Below are 21,110 nucleotides of genomic sequence, written 5' to 3' on the forward strand. Positions count from 1 at the left end.
AAGAGTATGTTGTTTACTTTAAAGGAATTAGTGAATATATTCAGTGTCTTTGACAATTATTAAGAAAATTTGAGCCAGGGGCTGGGAAGGTGGCTCAGTGGTAGAGCACTTGCCTTGCATGCATGAGGCCCTGGGTTCAATTCCTCAGCACCATATAAGCAAAAAGCAAAAAAGCTGCAAGTGGCACTGTGGCTCGAGTGGTAGAGCACTAGCCTTGAGCTGAAGAGCTGAGGGACAGGGCCCAGGCCCAGAGTTCAGGCCCCAGGACCGGACCCCCAAAAAAGAAAAGAAAAGAAAATCTGAGCCAAAAAAGATATCCACCAGGGGATAGTGGCTCATGCCTATAATCCTAGCTACTCAGGAGGCTGAGATCTGAGGATCACAATTCCAAACCAGTTGGGGCAAGAAAGTCTGTGAGACTCTTCACTAAACTACAAAAAAAAGCTGGAAGTGGAGCTGTGGTTGAAGAGGTAGAGCACTAGCCCTGAGCATAAAAGCTGTGGAGCAGCGCCCAAGCCCAGCGTTCAAGCTCCAGGATTGGCACATACAAAAACAAAACTTAATTTTTTTCTTTGGGGGGTCTGGTCGTGGGGCCTGAACTCTGGGCCTGGGCCCTGTCCCTCAGCTCTTCAGCTCAAGGCTAGTGCTCTACCACTTGAGCCACAGTGCTACTTCCGTCTTTTTTTTTTCTTTTTGCTTATGTGGTGCTGAGGAATCGAACCCAGGGCCTCAAGCATGCAAGGCAAGCGCTCTACCACTGAGCCACCTTCCCAGCCCAAAACTTAAAATTTTATCTTTAGTGTATTCCTAACTTTACTAGGTAGCTTTAGAATCGTGAATGAGAGAATACACATAAAAATTGCTTTAGGGGCTAGGTATGTGGCTTAGTGGTAGAGTACTTGCCTCGTATGCATGAAGCCCTTGGGTTTGATTCCTCAGTACCACATAAACAGAAAAGGCTGGAAGTGGCGCTATGGTTCAGGTGGTAGAGTGGTAGCTTGAACAAAAGAAGGGACAGTGCCCAGGCTCAGGCCCTGCGTTCAAGCCCCAGGACTGGCAACAAACAAACAAAAACCTTGAAGAGAACAACAAAATAGTAGCATTCTTCTTTTTCTCTTTTTTTGCCGGTTGTGGGGCCTGAACTCTGGGCCTGGGTGCTGTCCCTCAGCTGAAGGCTAGTGCTGTACCACTTGAGCCATAGCGCCACTTGCGGCTTTTTCTGCATATGTGGTGCTGAGGAATCGAGCCCAGGGCCTCATGCATGCAAGGCAAGCACTCTACCACTGAGCTATCTACCCAGCCCAGTAGCATTATTCTTGAGTCTTTCACTGTCTCATCAGATAAAGAATATTTAGATCGAAAAGAGCAATTCAGAGTATGAAGAGGTACACAAAATTATAGGCTACATGTAATACTCAACTAAAGTATTTTTGTACTCATTTTCATTTCAGTTTTTGAAGATAATTCTAAGAATATATACATTATGCATATTTGGATTTTATGTATGTGTGTGTGTGTGTGTGTGTGTGTGTGTGTGTAAATATATACTAATTCTTTCTCAAAAATATTTAGCCCTAGGGCTGGGAATATGGCTTAGTGGTAGAGTACTTGTCTCTCATGCATGAAGCCCTAGGTTTGATTTCTCAGTACCGCATAAACAGGAAAAACTGGAAGTTGTGCTGTGACTCAGATGATAGAGTACTGGCCTTGAGCAAAAGAAGCTCAGGGACAGTGCCCAGGCCCTGGGTTCAAGTCCCAGGACTGGCAAATAAATCAATAAAAATTTAGCCCAGTAGTACATCAGTTCCTTACGTTGATAACTTTTTTATTTTCTTTTGCCAGTCATGGGGCCTAAACTCTGGGCCTGGACACTGTCCCTCAGCTCTTCAGCTCAAAGGCTAGCGCCCTATCACTTGAACCACAGCACCGCTTCTGGCTTTTTTTCTGCTTATGTGGTGCTGAGGAATTGAACCCAGGGCCTCATGCATGCAAGGCAAGCACTCTACCACTGAGCCACCTTCCCAGCCCCTTATGTTGATTTTTTTTTTTTTAGCTATAACACTTTATCGTGGTTTGCTAGTAGTAGATCATTCAATACCTCAACATGTACAACTGTTTTTGCATAACTGTTGCTTTGACAGAAGCAGTGATGCGACATTTAAAGGCATTTAGCCTCATCTTATGTCAGTCTGGTCAATGTTGCCTAGTTTAGAGTTCAACTAGTTAGTGGAAAAAGGAAAATCTGGTCCTAGAATCTCAAACGAGGGACTTCATAATAGGCAGCCCATATGTGTAAAGTGCTTATGCTCAGTGCAAAATAGGGCAAACTCAGAAGGGCAAGCAGAAGCCAGGTAAAGATATTGCCTGGGTGTCAGATGTGTTCTATGACACAGTTGATATCTTTTTGAAAGCTCTTCGCCTCTCACCAGAAAAAAAAAAAAAAAGAAAAATATAAGCAAAATGTTTATATGATTTTATTGGGCTTTAGGAATTTGCAGGTCATCTCTGTTCTACATTATAGTGGGCTTGTCTCACTTTCTTTTTTTGGGGGGAGAGGGGTGTCTGGTCGTGGGGCCTGAACTCTGGGCCCGGGCGCTGTCCCTCAGCTAGTGCTCTACCACTTGAGCCACAGCGCCACTTCTGGCTTTTTTCTTTTTGCTTATGCGGTACTGAGGAATCAAACCCAGGGCCTCATGCATGCTCTACCACTGAGCCACCTTCCCAGCCCTCTCACTTTCTTTTATATTGTACTTACACATACTACTGTATTTCACATTCTGATCTTGGGCTATGTACTGCTTTTTTCAGGTACATTGAGCCGAAGTAAGTTAGTTTACTCTGCAAGTATTTGGTGTGTCTGTCATTGTGCCAAGCCCTGTACTGATGACTAAAGAAGCTGACAAGATGTTTCAGTTGTGGAGGTCTTCTTCAGTATCAACTTATATTCTTGATTTCCTGTTTTTTTGTTCTCTTCTTGACCTTTTCTTTAACTTTTGCGTTCCTTTCCCTTTTTGGGGGAACTTGGATAAATCTGTTTTGCTTTTTCTCATTTGAACTATTCTCTCCTCCTTCCTGCTTCCTATATACCTGGTTTTTTTCCTCCAACACAGTTTGAAGTTTTCTTCCATTGTCTCCCCAAATCCCTTCTTAGTTCCCTTCCTCAATCTTAAGAGTTCCAAGTAATCTGTAGGTTCATTTGAATTAATGACACCAACTCAGTCATTTCACTTTTCTTTTTCTAGGCTCTTGAAGCTGGCACTACTTCTCCTTAGTCATGTAATAATAGGGCCAGCATTTCCATCTAGAAGTAGCACATAATTTTCAGAAACCGCTGCCACATCTTTGTAGAAACAGCAGCTGATTTAATGTTGCAAAGGCTTAAAGGTCATTTAGCCTAACCTCATCTTGTCATCTTCACGCCAGAGTGAACTCAGTACAGCTACAGCACGTCTAGCTGTTGGAATGATTTTTAAATCCATTAAACAGTTAGGTCTATAAATACAGAGTGCTTGACAGTTAGTTAATGGCATCTCAGCCTTATCATAATTCCATTCCGTGATTTTCCTTTCCCAGTCCATCCTTTAGATGTTCCGTTCACAACATGAAAATAGGAGGATTGCATTCCTCCTACTTATACATCCCACGTAGCTATGAACCACCACACCAAGTTTTCTGTTGAGATGAGGCCTCACATACTTTTTTGTCAGAACAGGCGTGAAACTATAATCCTCCGGGTCTCAGCCCCTTGCATAGCTGGGATAAGTGCATGCCTCTATGCCCTAACTATTGATTGAGATGGGATCTTGTGAACGTTTTACCCAGGCTGGCCTACAGGCAGGATCTTCCCAATCTCTGCCTCCCAAGTAGATTGCATTGTAAGTGTGAGCTGAGGATTATTCTCGAGTTTAACGTCTAATAGAATTTACCTTGCTAAGGTTTGGTCTTGCCTGGTATCCATCACTGCCTTCTTCCTTTTGGAAAAAAAAAAGTGTCTATACTGTGCTTGCCTCATCTTTTTGTTTTAGAGGCATAGAAGTTCCTAGTTTCACAGCCACAGCTGGAGAGAAATAGTACCTCAGGATGAATTGTAGGACTTAGGACTTTTGCCATTAGAATTGATGCTGGGAAGAGCACAGACTTTGGAAACTATAGAGATGGAATCAAGGTGGCTCTGTAGCGCAATGGATAGCGCATTGGACTTCTAGAGATGGAATCAATGTACTTCATGTGCAAGAAGACTAAGGGGGCAGGGGTGTCCTGTAGACTTAATTGTATCTACCGAAGTTCCTGTGTTGAAACCCTCAACCTCAATGTTATATTTCTAGAGATGGGGACCTTCAGGAGATAACCAGGTTTACAGGAGGGTCAGAGCTTCATGGTAGGATTGTTACCCTCATAAGAAGAAACATCCGGTGTAGTCTCTTTCTCTCCTCAATGTGAGGGCACTATGAGAAAATGGCTATCTGCAAGCCAAGAGGACCACTTTCACTAGGAACTGATCCGGCTGGCACTTTGATCTTAGAATTCTAGCCTCCACAACTGTGAGAAAATAAGTTTCACTTGCTTAAGTTAACTAGTCTAAGGTGTTTTTGTTATGGCAGCCTGAGTGAGGACATGCTGGTTGTGTCATATTTGTCTGTCTTTAGTTTGTGTGGGGTTTGGTGGGTTTTGTTTTGTTTTGTTTTTTGCTTTATTTTGTTTTGAAATACGAGCCTTACTATATACTATATACTGCAACTCACCTTGAATTTATTGTATGGCCTGGGATAGCTTCAAATTTGAGATCCTTCTTACCTCAGCCTCCCAAAGGCTTATGCTGGGGATCACAGGCATGTGTCACCATGTGTATCTATCACTTTCCATGTGTAACTGTCAGATTCTTTTACTCTCTGAGCTGTCTAAATTTCTGAATTATATTGTGTGTTCTCTAAGTCACTATATGTCTTCTTCCAAAGTGCAACACCTCCACAAAAATCTTTGAAACTAGGGCTGGGAAGGTAGCTCAGTGGTAGAGCGCTTGCCTTGCATGCCTGAGGCCCTGGGTTCGATTCCGCAGCACCCCATAAGCAAAAAGAAAAAAGCCGTAAGTGGCGCTGTGGCTCAAGTGGTAGAGCACTAGCCTTGAGCTGAAGAGCTGAGGGACAGCGCCCAGGCACAGAGTTCAGGCCCCATGACCGGACAAAAAAAAAAAATCTTTGAAATTCAAAATAATCCAAAAAAGGTTAAGAAAGATTGTAACTTGTCACAGATTATATAGGACACAAACTATAAAACTAAAACCCAAATCTTGGATTTTTTTTTTTTTTTTTTGTCGGTCGTGGGGCTTGAACTCTGGGCCTGGGCGCTGTCCCTCAGCTCTTCAGCTCAAGGCGAGCGCTCTACCACTTGAGCTACAGCGCCACTTCCGCTTTTCTGGTGGTTTATTGGAGATAGGAGTCTCGCGGTCTTTCCTGCCCGGGCTGGCTTTGAACCGCGATCCTCAGATCTCAGCCTCCTGAGTAGCTAGGATTACAGGCGTGAGCCACCAGCGCCCGGCTCTTGGATTTTTTTTTAACCTTCAAACTAGGCATTTTTTCTGAATCAAAATTAGAACATAATTTTATAACTTCATGAACACAAGTATGATAAATTTGTCGATTTTATTTATGAAAAAGTTTTAAAGATAGGAAGAGTCATGTCTATGTTTGATTTTTGTTGTTGTTGTTTATAAACCTTAGTTGTTTATGAAAAACTTGGCCATAAAGTCTTTAGGCATAGTTTCCTCTCCTGAGATGCTAAACTATTTGATTGCTGTTTACCCAGAATTTGCCAAGCTTTTATCATGCTGCAATGCTTTGTGGTTGTATATCAACTCTGATTTGTGCATTCATAATACTTGCCTGGCCATGGAGCTATTTAAGCTAGTTCATTCTAGTGTGAATGGTAAGTTGTGTCAAACTTGACTTCTGTCTCTAAATAGTAGGTTACTTAGTGAAAACCAGGAAGGAGGTTTGATTGAGGCAATAATTAGAATATAAGCCCCATGAAGAGTGGAGAAGGAGCCTGCTTGCCTCCTTCTCTGCTGTATCCCCAAGCATCTCATAGACTGCAGAGTGGGTGACCCTGATTTCCCATGGCCCACAGACTATACTGATGCCGTATAAGTTTCTAATTGGCACTAAGCTCCTATTCAGCAGCTATGTAAATAGTAAATTATGCTTAACCTCTGTAGATCTAAGTGGTCACTTTTTGTGCATTATTTCTCCAAACCTTGAGTACTAAAAGAAGGACTGAAACCAATGTAGATTGTCTGTAAATTATTAGAGAGGAAAGTGTAAGTGATCAGGAAGGTATTTAGGCCTGGGTTTGGAATGTGTCTTTTAGACACAATTCCTACCCTTCATTTTCCTGCACAGGACCTTTTCAATTCCTATGTTACTTTTGACTTAAAACTGAGGATTGTGTAAGAGAAAGATGGGGTTTTTTTCTTAAAGTTACCTCCTGTATTGCTCTGATGGAAAGGCAATTTGCAAATTGCTGCCGCTCACTTGTGTTTACCCATGGTCACACTATACTTTATATATTGTGCTGTGGAGTATTGACTTTTGACTTGAAAGGTTTAATTGGCGCTCTGTAGAAAGTGGTGGTGAACAATGGGACCTATCAGCTGCTCTGAACATTGATTAAAATGAGCTAAGCAACTCAATGGCAGCGATAGGAGGGAGGGAACAAGTGGGAAAGAGGGAACAGCTGTTGCTATACAAAAGGAAAGGAATGTACATATTACCGGATGTGGAAGAAATAACTGTATTGTCAAAGCTCATAGAAGTCATAAACTTTATAGACCATGATAGACAATTTGCCCTATGAAAGTTAGAATGTGTTTGTGACTTTAACTAAGCATCACTATCCCACAATACTGTGAAATTATGTAATCACTTAATCACAATAAAGAATTTGCCAAAAAAAAAAAGAAAAGAAAAGAAAAAAAAGTTGTGGTGACACTGAGAACCAGTAACATATCTATTGTAGAGTATTGGTTCTGTTTATGCGGGGACTTAAACTCAGATCCATACACTCTGACTTGGCTGTTTTACTGAAAACTGGCACTCTACTACTTGAGCCACACCTCTGTATTCTGGTATTTTGCTGGTTAACTGGAGATAAGAATCTCATAGACTTTGCTTACCTTGAAACCATGATCATCAGATCACATCCTCCTAGAAGCTAGGATGAGCATGAGCCACAGTGGTTGGCCATCACAGCCTCCATGATGGAGGCTAAAACTCTAGCAAGAGGTTATTGTGCTGTTCGCTAACCACTTCTACTTTTAGTATTATGTTTTTGCTATTTTTAAGTAGTGGTACAAAGAAGTTACCATTCAAAAAATCAGTTTATGGGGCTGGGAAGGTGGCTCAGCGGTAGAGCGCTTGCCTTGCATGCCTGAGGCCCTGGGTTCGATTCCTTAGCACCACATAAGCAAAAATAAAAAAAATTTAAAAATACAAAGTAAAGATGACATTAAAAAAATCAGTTTATGAATACAGTGCCTCTGGGTCAGTATCACCCCTTTACAAACAACTTTTTTTTTTGGTGCCAGTCCTGGGGCTTGAACTCAGGGCCTAGGTATTGTCCCTTAGCTTTTTAACTTAAGGCTAGTGTTCTACCACTTGAACTACATACAGCTCCTACTAACCACTTCTTACTAATCACTTCCTTTCTTTTGCTTTTTCTTTCCAGATGGAGGGAAATGAAACATAAGGAAAGAAAATTATTCTAGTTCTTCCCCCCCCCCCCATACTTTAAAGTCTGGATTTGGTCTTTTTAGATAAGTAGTAGCAGAATCTTGAATCCTTGAGTAAAAACTATTTACTTTTAAGTTTCAGCTAGTCCTTCTCTAAAGACAATACTTAGAAATAATACCTTTTTAACCTTAGGTACTTAGTAGCAAGTAGAAGGAAAGGCAGGTTGAACGATTTTGAGTGATTCTCTCAACATAAGCATGAATATTGAAGTAATAATTCACAGATGATTAGGAAGGGAAGTTTCAGGCTATAAGGAGGGTTGACATTACACCATAACAAGAATCCTCTCCAGGAGAATTACATATTATAATATATATATTAACAAACCCAATAAAGTAACAATTACATGAATTATAATTCTAGGCAAATGTGTCTAGTTTCAATATTCCTGAGCCATATTTTTATTTCCTTAAGTAAGAAGAAATAAGCTCATTGAAAGACTTACCCTCTTCAGGAAATGTGATAAGTCTACGTATAAATAGCCTTATTTAAGTCTTTGGTTGCTGACAGGCTCAGTTCTTGCCAGTGTGAAAGTTATTGTTTGTGTCCTAGACAGCTGCTCAGGAAGCAGTTCTGCATGCATCTGGAAGCGGCACCCCTTTACCCTCCAAGGACTACTGCATGCTATATAATCCTCTTTGGACAGTGCTTCCAACTACCCTAGAAAATGCAGTAAGTATTTAAGTATTTAAATCATGCTTACCTTTTCTTGGGGGAGGGGGGGAGGTCAGTCATGGGGCTTGAACTCTGGGCCTGGGCGCTCTCTCTCAGCTTTTCAGCTCAAGGGAAGCGCTCTACCACTGGAGCCACAGCACCACTTCCAGTTTTCTGGTGCTTAACTGGAGATAAGAGTCTCGCGGACTTTTCTGCCTGGGCTGGCTTTGAATGGCGATCCTCAGATCTCAGCCTCCTGAGTAGTTAGGATTACAGGCGTGAGCCACTGGCACTCGTCGTGTTTACCGTTTTATTCATGAAAATATTTGAAGAACTGACAGTGAGCCATCATTATGTTTAGTGGGTAAACTAACTTTGATATTTTGTGATTAATAATTACTTTATTGATTTTGCTCAAGTACTTTTCTCTATGGGAGAAAAGCTAGAGAATTTTTAAATACTTACCTAAGCTTGTGGTCAAAATATTTATTTCTAATTTTAAAAAGAGCATTGTGTTTGTTGGTGGTGTTGAGGATTGAACCCAACACCTCACACATGCTGAGTACACCTCCACATTGCACTGAGCTTTGCCCTAGACACTAAAGAACATTGAAATAAATTAACATTGGTGCCTCCTCACTGAAAGGATGATTGTCACATTAAAGGCATTTCTTACTTTCAGACTTCCAGAAGTTTGATGGATCTTACTAGCACACCACTATGCAACCTTTCTGATCTTCCTCTCCATGGCATGAACAATAAAGCAGTTGTGGTACAGTGGGGACCCTGCCATTTTCTGGAAAAAGCCAGAATTGCACAGAAAGGGGGTGCTGATGCATTGTTGGTTGCCAATAACAGTGTTCTCGTAAGTTATAATAAATTCTTTTCAGCTCCTTACATCAAATATCACAAATTAACTCCTTTTTGTGTGATTAGAGGGAAATTTGAATAATCTGATGGTAGGATTCTTTGTTTAACAAACATTCTGGATCTAGTAGGCATTTAATTAGATAGCTTTATAGTTTTTGTTTTATTCCTAGAGCAGAGGAGACTTCATAAGAAACAAATACATATGCATGTATATATTAAGTACAGGTATGTGCATATGTTACAACAGAGTAACACATATGATGTCCTCTGTAGTGTCAGATTAAGTTCATGTTAAAAGGATTCTGTTTTGAGAATTTACATATTATTAAGAAAGAAGTCCTGCAATTTTGTTTTATAATGACATGATAGTTTTTTACATTTACTAGAATAATGTATTTTATTTTTATTCAGTAAGTATATTAGTAGCTCACAAATTTCATGTTTTTTTCCTTTTAGTTTCGTCCCTCAGGGAATAGATCTGAATTTCAAGATGTGAAAATACCAATTGCATTTATAAGTCAAAAAGACTTTAAAGACATGAAACAGGTAAATTAATAATTACATATTAGATGAAATTTATAAATACAACTCATTAATCACTGACACTTAATTTTGATTGTACTGTATGCTCCATTTGCTAATAAGATCAAAGGTCTAGTAAGGTTGTTTTTGTAGTGGTTTTTTTTTGTTGTTGTTGCTGGTCTTGGGGCTTGAACTCAGGGCCTGGGTGTTGTCCCTGCACTTCTTTTGCTCAAGGCCAGTGCTTTGTCACTTGAGCCACAGCTCCATGTCCGGCTCTTTGGTAGGTTAGTGGAGGTAAGAGTCTTATAGACTTTCCTGCTGGGGCTGACTTCAAACTGTAATCCTTACATCTCAGCTTCCTGAGTGGCTAGGATTACAAGTGTGAGCCATCAGTGCCCTTGCTCTAGGAAGTCTGTATTTGAAAAGTACCACCTCTCTTTTGTCCTAAAGTGTCTGAAAGCCCAGGCTTTGAGATATGTTTTGAGTTCTTTTAGAATCTCTCAAATCATCTCTTAATCTCTTAACCTCATGATGGTAAAAGATTTTCTAGACCAAAGTCAGTTCTCCTATATTTGACTAAAGAATATATCATGAGGGCGGGCGCCGGGTTGCTCACATCTATAATCCTAGCTACTCAGGAGGCTGAGATCTGAGGATCAAGGTTCAAAGCCAGTCCAGGCTCCAACCGTGAGACTCTTATCTCCAATAAACCACTCAGAAAACCGGAAGTGGTACTGTGGCTCAAGTGGTAGAGCGCTAGCCTTGAGCTGAAGAGCTCTGGGACAGCGCCCAGGCCTAGAGTTCAAGCCCCACAGAGCGACCAAAAAAAAAAGAATATATCATGATGTCTAGCCTTGACTGTCTGATGAAATTTCCACTTCAGAATAAAATGTGAATTAATGTTGCTACTACACTGAATAGTAGAGTAAAAATTCATTTCTGTGTTTTGTCAAATTGCCTCTTAGACTTTTGGAAGTAACATTACTGTAAAAATGTACTTACCACCACGGCCTGACTTTGACTATACTATGGTGGTTATTTTTGTAATTTCTGTGTTCACTGTGGCATTAGGAGGATACTGGAGTGGACTTATTGAATTGTAAGTTTATTCAACCTTTACAATTTGTGAAAAATGATTGAAAGTAATTGTTTTATAATCATTTTAACTGTATGATGACATTTCAGATTTTCACCTGACCTCAGAATATAGTGCCAGTAAGACCAGTTGTAGGGTTATTCTTATTTAAGTCATTTATCTTTCTACTAAGAGGAAAAGAGAAGAGAGTTATAGGTTCCTCTAATTACCCTGTTGATAAAACACTGAAGCCACTTGGAAGGCTTTTTCTTTTGGTGGTGGTGCTGGGGTTATAGGACCTTGTGCTTGCTAGGCAGGCGTTCTACTTCTAGAGTCACACCTCTAGCCCCTTCTTGCATTAGTTATTTGTGGTTGGGTCTTGCTTTATGCCTAAGCCAGGCTGGGCTGTGATCCTTCTACTTGTGCTTTCTTCTGTAACTCAGGATGAGAGACACATGCCACAACACCCAGCCACCGTGCTCCCCTCACAGGTAACAGATGCATGCCACTGCATCCAGACATTGGTTGAGTTGCTATCTCATGAACTTCTTTTTGCTAACTTGGACTTGAACCACAATCCCTCAAACTCTCCCTTCACTGTACCTGGGTTAAAGACTTTTTTTTTTTTTTTTTTTTTTGGTAGTCATGGAGCTTGAACTCTGGGCCTGGGCGCTATCCCTGAGCCCTTCAGCTAACAGCAAGCTCTCTAACACTTGAGCCATGGCACCACTTCAGTTTTCTGGTGACTAATTGGAGATAAGAGTCTCATGGACTTTTCTGCCTGGGCTGGCTTTGAACTGCGATCCTTAGATCTCAGCTTCCTGAGTAGCTAGGATTACAGGCGTGAGCCACCAGTGCCTGGCTAAAAGACTCTTAATTTACATATTTAGTTCTTTCTCCCAGGAAAGGTAAAAATACTTAATATCCTAATATGCCCATTTGTTCACATCTAAAAAAATCATCAAGAGAAGGAAGGGAATTTTTCAGTTCCTCCTGTATTGGGGCATAACCAATGTGGGTTCATTTTTTTTTGTTTATATTAGATATTAGGCTTGTACACATTCCATGTATACCTAAAGCACAGGGTATATATAAGGTCTGAGATCTCTAAGATCACATTCTACATGGATTAGTAAATTATAGTTTTCCAAAACCTATTGCCTCTCAAATTGTAACATGCATGCAAACTGTCTAAATTTAAGATTTTGATTTTTTTTTTTCTTACAAGATCCCTAGTAATTGCTTGGTGCATGAGCCACTTTTGCAGTTATCAGAATGGCCAAACCCAGCTAGGTTTGTTAAGAGAATTAGAGACAAGACAATTAAATATAGGTAGATGAAGCTATCTATGTCTTGTACTTCTTTATTTACAACCCTTCAAATTACATTGATGAGCACAAGGTAGGCATGTAATAAATATTATTAGTCAATAGAATTTAGTCTTTACATTTAAAAGAAGCTAATTTTAGAAGTGCTTCACTATCTGTAAGTTGATAGTAGTATGTAAGAAATATTAGTTATTAATTAGAAATGTATTATGTCAATGTAAATAATTTCTAAATTAGATGATATGAATATCCATAAGCATTGATTTGCTTATATATCAATAATTAAATATTTGTGTATATGGCAATAATTAAATATTTCTTTATAGTGTTTAGTTTTAAAATATAGTGTTTTTGTAATCAGAAGCAAAATGATGTAGATTTTTTAAATATATTTGATAGTGAATACTGAAGTTCCTATGTGTATTTATACAGGGAAAACTTAAAGACAATAACAAGCACCGAGGAAAGAGAAATGAGGAAAAAGAAGGAAGAATATGTAACTTTCAGTCCTCTTACAGTTGTAGTATTTGTGGTCATCTGCTGTGTTATGATGGTCTTACTGTATTTCTTCTATAAGTGGTTGGGTAAGAAGTCATATTTTATGTTTGTTGCTTTTGTCATACATTATTTCTTGGAAGCATTTTTATCTAGAAAGGATACAAGTAAAACTTTCCAGAAGTTTTAGATCTCTGTTACTCTGAAAAAAAAAAATGTCTTTCGTTGTCAGTTGTAGGGCTTGAACTTGGGGACCTGGGCACTGTCCTGGAGCTCTTTTTGCTCAAGGCTAGTACTCTACCACTTGGAGCCTCAGCTCCACTTCTGGTCTTCTGGTGGTTAATGGAAGATAAGAATCTCACAGATTTTCCTGCCCTGGCTGGCTCTAAAGCACAATCCTCAGATCTCAGCTTCCTGAGTAGCTAGGATTACAGGCATGGGCCACCTGTGTCCAGCTTTGATTTTTTTGTAATTCAGGTAAAATAAATACTCTTATGTTTTGTGATAGTAACATTTGTTCATGAATTACTTGAGAGCTTGTTTGGCGGTTGCAGCAGGGGAGCAAAGCTACTCATATACCCTTTACTGAAGGCCGGTCCTCCTCTGTTGGGATGGTGGCACCCGCAGCTTCGAGAGGGATGCACACGGAATGGTGAGGGAGGAAAGGGACACTGCCTAGCCAGCCAAATCAGCCAAATCAACCCTGGCAATCAGTGGGGTGACAGATGCCGCAGCCAGATTGCCTGCACATCCTCATGAATTACTTGAAAAGACTGTTTATGATCCTGAAGTTTCCCCACAGACAAAAAATTGTTAGCCTAGTATCTAGGCTATGGACTAAGACTTTATCAGGGTTATATATACTTGCATCAAATAGAAGATTATTCCAGTTACTGATTTATGGAATCTGATTACCCCCAAATATAGTTGATCTTGTTTTACTCGTACAAACAGGATCATTCCATTTGTGAGGACATATAGATATTTGCTTATGGTCTAAAATCTAACTGGTATATCATCTTAGTATGTTGGTGAGACTGAAGAGAAGAACACTGCATTATGTTGGCATTATAGCTAATTTTAGTAATCAATTGTTTGATCCATATCTGATTCTTGTTGATATTGTAGTAGTGGTCTTTGATAGAAAAGCAAAACCTCTGTCTTATCCTGAACTCTGGGCCTGGGCACTGTCCCTCAGCCCTTCAGCTCAAGGCTTGCGCTCTACCACTTGAGCCACAGCGTCACTTTCAGCTTTTTTTCTTTTTGCTTATGTGGTGCTGGGGAATTGAACCCAGGGCCTCATGCTTGCAAGGCAAGCATTCCTCCACTGAGGCCACCTTCCCAGCCCCATAAAATGTATTTTATCTTATGATGAGAAATTTCTTTAAACTTATTGCTGCTTAAAAAGCTGACATTGTTTATATATCAATATTTTTGTATAGGAAGGCCATTCACTCTCAGAGTTATCCCAGGACATGGTCCTTAATTATGACTCTGGCAATGCTTTACCACTGAATAGTTCCTTCTTATTGTTAAAATTATTAGCATCTCTTGATACATTACGCAATTTCTAAAGTTATTCTGCCATTATATAATTAAGAAATGGTTAGGAAAGAAACTGACAATTAGTTACATTAACTAAATAGATATGATCTGATATTGAATGTGACACTAAAACTCTAGGAGGGCTTCAAGAAGCCTGTAGGGCAACTTTGGTAGGTAACTTACAAAAATCAATGACAGTCTATGACTATCTGCTCACATTACCATATATAACTAATGACAAAAATAATGAGTAACACATATAAAGCCTGTATGTACTACCTACTCTTCTAAGTATCTGTTTTAAGTTGCCTAAAATTAAGTAGAATTTGAAAGATTCAGGTACAACTTGTATTTCAATTGTGAAATTTTTAAAGGGAGTTCAGAAAAGAAAGACTTTAAAGTATAGTAATCCCCCTTTGTAACAACAAAGAGGTCACATAGCTTGGATTTTAAATAACTCTGAGATAAATCGGATAATATAGAAAAATACCTGTCAGTTTTAATGAACTTAAGGTCATATCATAACAAAGAGGTTTGTTTAAATGGGTTTAGCTTTACCACAGGTCAAGTTATTACAGACACAGTTTTATAGCAGAATACAGATAACATGGTTAATGTCTTAAAGCAGGTATTAATTTTCATTCCTAAGGTGAATTTCTAAAAATGTTTTTTTTAAGATTTGTTAGTACTTTATTCCTTATAGTTAAATTAAATATTCATAAGTATATAATTCATATTATTTTATCATTAAAATACATGTCATTTGAATTACTAAGTAATAGGAAATATAGAGACTCTTCAGCCTTTAAGCAATCCTACCAAAGTATATTGGAAGTAAAACAACACCTAAAATGCCTACTTCTAAAATTCAGAATCTAAATAATTTTAGCTTAGTAACTAATTCAGATAATGAATGCATTAAATAAATGTATCATGGTCTAATAAAGAAAGCCAAAGAAATAATATTGCTTATATAAATATTTTTATCACATTTTCTGTTGTTACATAATTTGATGTTTTTTTTTCTAGTTTATGTTATAATAGCAATATTCTGCATAGCATCAGCAATGAGTCTGTACAACTGTCTTGCTGCACTAATTCATAAGATACCATGTGGACAATGCACGTATGTATCTCCTAGGAAATGCTATATAATTGATCATTTAATATAAGGAAAAGGAAAAGTGTTTTTTTTTAACCTGTGAAGTCCAATATGCATTAGACTTATTAGTTTAAATGTAAACTAATTCAAGTTAAATGAAATTTTTAAGCTTTCACTCTCAGACACACTTTAAGTATTGAGTACTCATGTGTGGTTCATGCCAACTGTACTGGACAGCACAAATCTAGAACACTTCATCATCATAAAAAGTTGGACTGGCCGGGCCGGCGCTGGTGGCTCATGCCTGTAATCCTAGCAACTCAGGAATCTGATATCTGAGGATCATGGTTCAAAGCCAACCTGAGCAGGAAAGTTCGTGAGACTCTTATCTCCAATAAACCACTAGAAAACCGGAAGTGACGCTGTGTCTCAAGTGGTAGAGCACTCACCTTGAGCTGAAGAGTGCGAAGACAGCACCCAAGCCCAGAGTTCAAGCCCCACAACTGACAAAAAAAAAAAAAAAAGTTGGACTGATCATCATGTGTTAGTTATTTTACTTACAGTTGTGACTGCTAAATTGATATTTCAGTCACTTCTGTGACTATTTTGTTGTTTTGTTTTTAATCAGCATGGGGTTTGAACTCAGGGCCTGGGTGTTGTTCCTGATTTGTTCAGCTCAAAGCAAGCACTTTACCTCTGGAGTTACAGCGCCACTTCCAATTTTCTGGTGGTTCATTGGAGATAAGAGTCTCATGGACTTTCCTGCCTAGGCTGGCTTTGAACCGTAATCCTCAGATTTCAGCCTCCTGAATAGTTAGGATTACAGGAATGAGCCACCAATCCTCCCCTACCTCCCCCCCACACACCTTGTGACTGGTTTATGTTGTCACTTTTTATATCAGAGAAACATTTACTTTATCTATAACATAAACTAAACAATTTCATTCTTTTTTTTAGGATTACGTGTCGTGGCAAAAGCATTGAAGTGAGACTTATTTTTCTCTCTGGACTATGTATAGCTGTAGCTGTTGTTTGGGCTGTGTTTAGAAATGAGGATAGGTATGAATACTTGATATATTCAGTGTTATATTGAAGGATAGATTGTTTTATATCTTGCCTTAATCTCATTCATTACAATTGCTATGGAATTGTTTTGTGTTTAAGAACACATGTTGAAAGAAGCTCCTTTTTAAATGAGCAGATCTTATGCTAATGATTTGAGCTTATACAGAGAAGGAAATATGAGTTATGAGTTAAACACCTAGATTTTAAGAATATGCTTAATTATGATATACTACAGTGGAATTCAGTCTAACCCTAAAAAATATAAAGATCTTTTTGAACTAATAAGGCAGTGATTTCCAGGATATGCTGTTTTAAAATTTTTGTTATTAAGTAGTTGTACAAAGAGGTTACAGTTCCATAAGTGAAGTTATAAATACAGTGCCACTTGATCAGTGTCACCCTTTCTATTGTTCTCACTCATTATTCCCCCTCCCATCTCTAGCCTCAACCAGGATATGTATTTAAGTGAAAAAGGAAAATGTGAAAGCATATGTAGATTAGGCTGCCCTTTCTGTTAGAGTGAAGGGGGTGTGCAAAGTATCTGTCCATTCGCAGAGAGAAGATATAGAAGGGATCTACCCTTTGCAGGAAAGATAACCTAAAAAATACATACTTAGGCTTATTTAATGGCATATCAATAAAGCTTTGGATGACCTGTAAGACTTAATAGTCTAAAATTTGGTAAATAAAGTTCATACAGCTTCACAGTTTCATGTATAACTATCAATTAGTAGTTACGTATGACAGTTTCTAGTAGAGTAAGTTACAAGAGCTGTCACTTATGTTCAAGCTGTCTGGATATATATCAACAGTAGTGACCCTTCTGAACAGCTAACTTTCTGGAAAGAGATGTATATAAGCCCAAAGACTAAGGCAAACATCAGCTTATATATGATACATGTTTAATAATTGAACAATCAAGTCACAGCAATTTAATGACATTACTACAGTGATCTAATTTTTTAGAAAAGTTTGATTTTTAAAGATTCATCTAAAACATATGAATAAAACTATAGGGTAATATCTTTTTTTATTTTAGGTGGGCTTGGATATTACAGGATATCTTGGGCATTGCTTTCTGCCTCAATTTAATTAAAACACTGAAGTTACCCAACTTCAAGGTAAAGTATATTGTTTTGCTAACAAAAAAAATACATAATTTGCATCAACTTTTTCTTTTTTTTGCCACTTCTGGGTCTTGTACTCAGAGCCTGGGCACCTATCCCTGAGTTTATTTTTGCTCAGGCTGGCACTCTACCACTTGAGCTACAGTGCCACTTTGGGCTTTTTCTGTTTTGTAAGGTACTGAGGAAGCGAACCCAGTGTTTCATGCATGCTAGGCAAGCACTTTACCACTAAGCCACATTCCCTGCCCGTGCATCCACTTTTAAAATGCACAAAGGCTCAATGCCTACGTGCCTCTTCATATTTATGTAAAACACAAAAAACACCATGTTAAATGTACTGTTTCTTGAAAATTTTCAAATGGGTAACATCTGTTACCACCATGCCAATGAAGTCCTGAACATTTCTCATCACTTCACAAAGCTCTATTTTATCCCTTTTTTTTTTTTTTTTTTTTTTTGGCCTGAACTCTGGGCCTGGACTCTGTCCCTCAGCTCTTCAGCTCAAGGCTAGTGCTCTAACACTTGAGCCACAGCACCAGTTCCGGCTTTTTCTGCTTATGTGGTGCTGAGGAATCGAATCCAGGGCCTCATGCGTGCAAGGCAAGCACTCTACCACTGAGCCACCTTCCCAGCCCTATTTTATCCTTTTGCAATTAATCTTAACCCTGAGCAAAGTCAACCACTGCTTTGCTAGTTAAAATGTTTAATCATTCATATACCCAAATCATAAAATTCTTATAAGACTGAATATCAAGGAAGAACATTTCATTGACTCAGTGATTTCTTTTAAGCAAATTGGATAAAAATGATAAGAACTTTAATGTTTCTAGAACAGCAATAGACAATTATAACCATAGAACACCTTTTAAAATAGTATGCAAATGTATTTTCACATTTTATTTGTATTTGCAAAATACATTAATCTCTTAATTTAGATAAGGGAAGTTTGACCTTTAACTTTGTTTCTTTTCTCAACAGTCATGTGTGATACTTCTAGGCCTTCTCCTCCTCTATGATGTTTTTTTTGTTTTCATAACACCATTCATCACAAAGGTATGATCATTGTATATATTTTATTAACTCATGAAGAAGCATGCCAAAAGATGAGAATCTTAACCTAGTCTTAGATTGTTGGTTTTGTAGACATTTACTATTCAGTGAATTCCATTAGTAGAATTGTCATTAACACTGGTCCTTTAGTAGTTAGTACATTCCCATTTCCCTCCCCCTGAAAAAATGAAGTCTTCTGATTGATGTAAAAATCAGAATGTCTACATTTTTTCTTCTTTTAAATGTAATTTTTCTTAGCTGAGCATGTGACCCCAGATTTAGGAAATAGGACCGAGATAGGAAAATCATAAGGAAAACATAACTAAACTGATTCTGGCCTCAAGAAAAAAAAAAAAGTGATGTCAGATGCTAGTGGCTCACATCTTAATCCTAGGTACTCAGGAGACTGAGGTCTGAGGATTTCAGTTCAAAGCCAGCCAAAGCAGAAAAGTCCATGAGACTCTTACCTCCAATTAACCATCAAAAAGCCAGAGGTAGAATGTGGCTCAAGATGTGGAGCATCAGTCTTGAGCTAAAACACAAAGGAACAGTGTCCGAGCCCTGAGTTTAAGCCCCAGGACTCACACAAAATAAAAAACAAAATGTGGTTGGTACTCAGCTGTCTTTAAAGATATGGGAGGGAGTCACTGAAGATCTTCACTAAATATTTTAAATAACAACCAGACGATTAGCCAGATTAATTTTATGGAAATGGGTTCACAACCGAGAATTTTCTTCCTATTAATAAATAGTTATCTTACTAAACTGCTGTGATTTAACCCCTCTGTAACCAAAAGCTTAGCATGAGGAAAAGATTTTTTCAGGCAGGGATTTTATCTTTTTACTCAGCTTAGATATCAGTGAGATGGTTTTAAAAATAATCAAGTGCTTTCTCTTGTGTAACCTTCCCATGGAAAATATTATAGTCAGACATATTTTTCAAAACTGAGCCTGTATCTTCTTTCACTGTTTCCCTCTTAGATTTGTACTGTGAAACCTAAAATGGGTGCTCAGGCACTCATAGAGTGCTACTTCAAAATGTTACCTCCTTCTCCTGCTACAATAGATTGGACTTGCAGGAGATAACATTTTAATAAATTCCTTACATGACCCACAAAAGACTTCATCAGACTCAGAGGGAATTGCAGGAAGGTCAATGTTTTGTTTGGAACATAGAATGGCTGGGCTGAAGTTGGGCAGGAGTCAGACAAGGAATACATCACTGATTCTGTATGGAGTTGAGTCTTCTCATATCTGCTTTCATTGTCCTATTATTGTAGTGAGTAGCCAGGCCCTATGTATATTTATTCAAATAAAGTTACAAAGCTAAATTTAAAAGATTTTAGTATATCCTTCTTCTCTGACATTGTTTAAAATGACTAGGAACCATAATACTGCATAATAAATATTTGAAAATATTTGAAACATATAATCCATTATAAATGTTAGATTTACTATGTCAGTATAATACAAAGCTCAAGGTACACTTTAGTGATCTATGCATTTAGTGCATTTAGTGATCTGTGATTTGTCCGTTTCTGATTTCTGAGCTCTGCTAAAGTGAAACCATGTGTTAGGTTTTAGACAGTTTCGATTTTTGCCATCTACAGAAAATGAGGATGAAAATAAGACGTAATGGGCTTTATATCATTCTAAATAGTGGCAGACTGTTCTAGTCAGATGACTATATAATGTCTTTCTTCTTCCTCCTCAATTTTAGAATGGTGAGAGTATTATGGTTGAACTTGCAGCTGGACCTTTTGGAAACACAGAAAAGGTAGGGATGGCAGTAAGACAGAAATGGCTGCCCAGTGTATGTAGTGTATCCAGTTCATAATGTTGCCTTCTTATGTAATCCATTGATCATGTAGTGCATGTTAAGGTATTGTACAACTTATTTCTCAAAAATATAGCCCTTTTCATAGTTATTCTAAATTATTAAATACCTATTGACTTGGGTTTCATCCTAGAATGATGGAAACTTTGTGGAAGCCACTGCTCAGCCCTCAGCTCCCCATGAGAAAGTAAGGATTGTATTTCAGATATATTCATTGGACTTTAAAACATACCCTCTGAGGCAAGACTCTTCTTTGGGGAAAACAATCTTGATTTTTAAAAAAAATTGCCGGGCGCTGGTGGTTCACGCCTGTAATCCTAGCTACTCAGGAGGCTGAGATCTGAGGATCACGGTTCAAAGCCAGCCCAGGCAGCCAATAAACCACCAGAAAATCGGAAGTGGTGCTGTAGCTCAAGTGGTAGAGTGCTCCCCTTGAGCTGAAGAGCTGAGGGACAGCGCCCAGGCCCAGAGTTCAAGCCCCATGACCAACAAAAAATAAAAAAATAAAAAATTCAAGGTCTGAGTCCTATTGTTGATAAAAAGTAAAAAAAAAAAAACAAAACCTTAAAGGTTAGATATGGGGATAGTAGATGAATTAATACTATTACTCCTACAAGGGTTTCATTTTACCAAAATTACATATCTATTTCTGTCAA

At 38.5% G+C, this 21,110-nt stretch overlaps 1 protein-coding gene across 5 annotated transcripts in view; it reads left to right on the plus strand.

Annotated features, from left to right (window-relative positions):
- The window catches only part of LOC138804111 (signal peptide peptidase-like 2A), a 106,001-nt gene that overhangs the window by 65,134 nt on the left and 19,757 nt on the right, over positions 1–21,110 (plus strand). For 2 of the 5 annotated variants that reach the window (XM_069988369.1, XM_069988368.1), the window contains 11 exons: positions 8,341–8,456; positions 9,121–9,303; positions 9,765–9,854; positions 10,796–10,929; positions 12,666–12,817; positions 15,303–15,399; positions 16,333–16,434; positions 17,480–17,561; positions 18,546–18,620; positions 20,338–20,394; positions 20,588–20,641. In XM_069988369.1, the coding sequence (XP_069844470.1) occupies positions 8,341–8,456; positions 9,121–9,303; positions 9,765–9,854; positions 10,796–10,929; positions 12,666–12,817; positions 15,303–15,399; positions 16,333–16,434; positions 17,480–17,561; positions 18,546–18,620; positions 20,338–20,394; positions 20,588–20,641 (1,142 nt within the window). Of the gene's footprint in view, positions 1–8,336; positions 8,457–9,120; positions 9,304–9,764; positions 9,855–10,795; positions 10,930–12,665; positions 12,818–15,302; positions 15,400–16,332; positions 16,435–17,479; positions 17,562–18,545; positions 18,621–20,337; positions 20,395–20,587; positions 20,642–21,110 lie in introns of all 5 variants that reach the window. The other 3 variants (XM_069988370.1, XM_069988372.1, XM_069988371.1) reach the window with 2 other exon arrangements.

This window comes from Dipodomys merriami, unplaced genomic scaffold (genome assembly GCF_024711535.1).
Source record: "Dipodomys merriami isolate MVZ:Mamm:240054 unplaced genomic scaffold, mDipMer1.0.p SCAF_357, whole genome shotgun sequence".
Classification (NCBI taxonomy): domain Eukaryota; kingdom Metazoa; phylum Chordata; class Mammalia; order Rodentia; family Heteromyidae; genus Dipodomys; species Dipodomys merriami.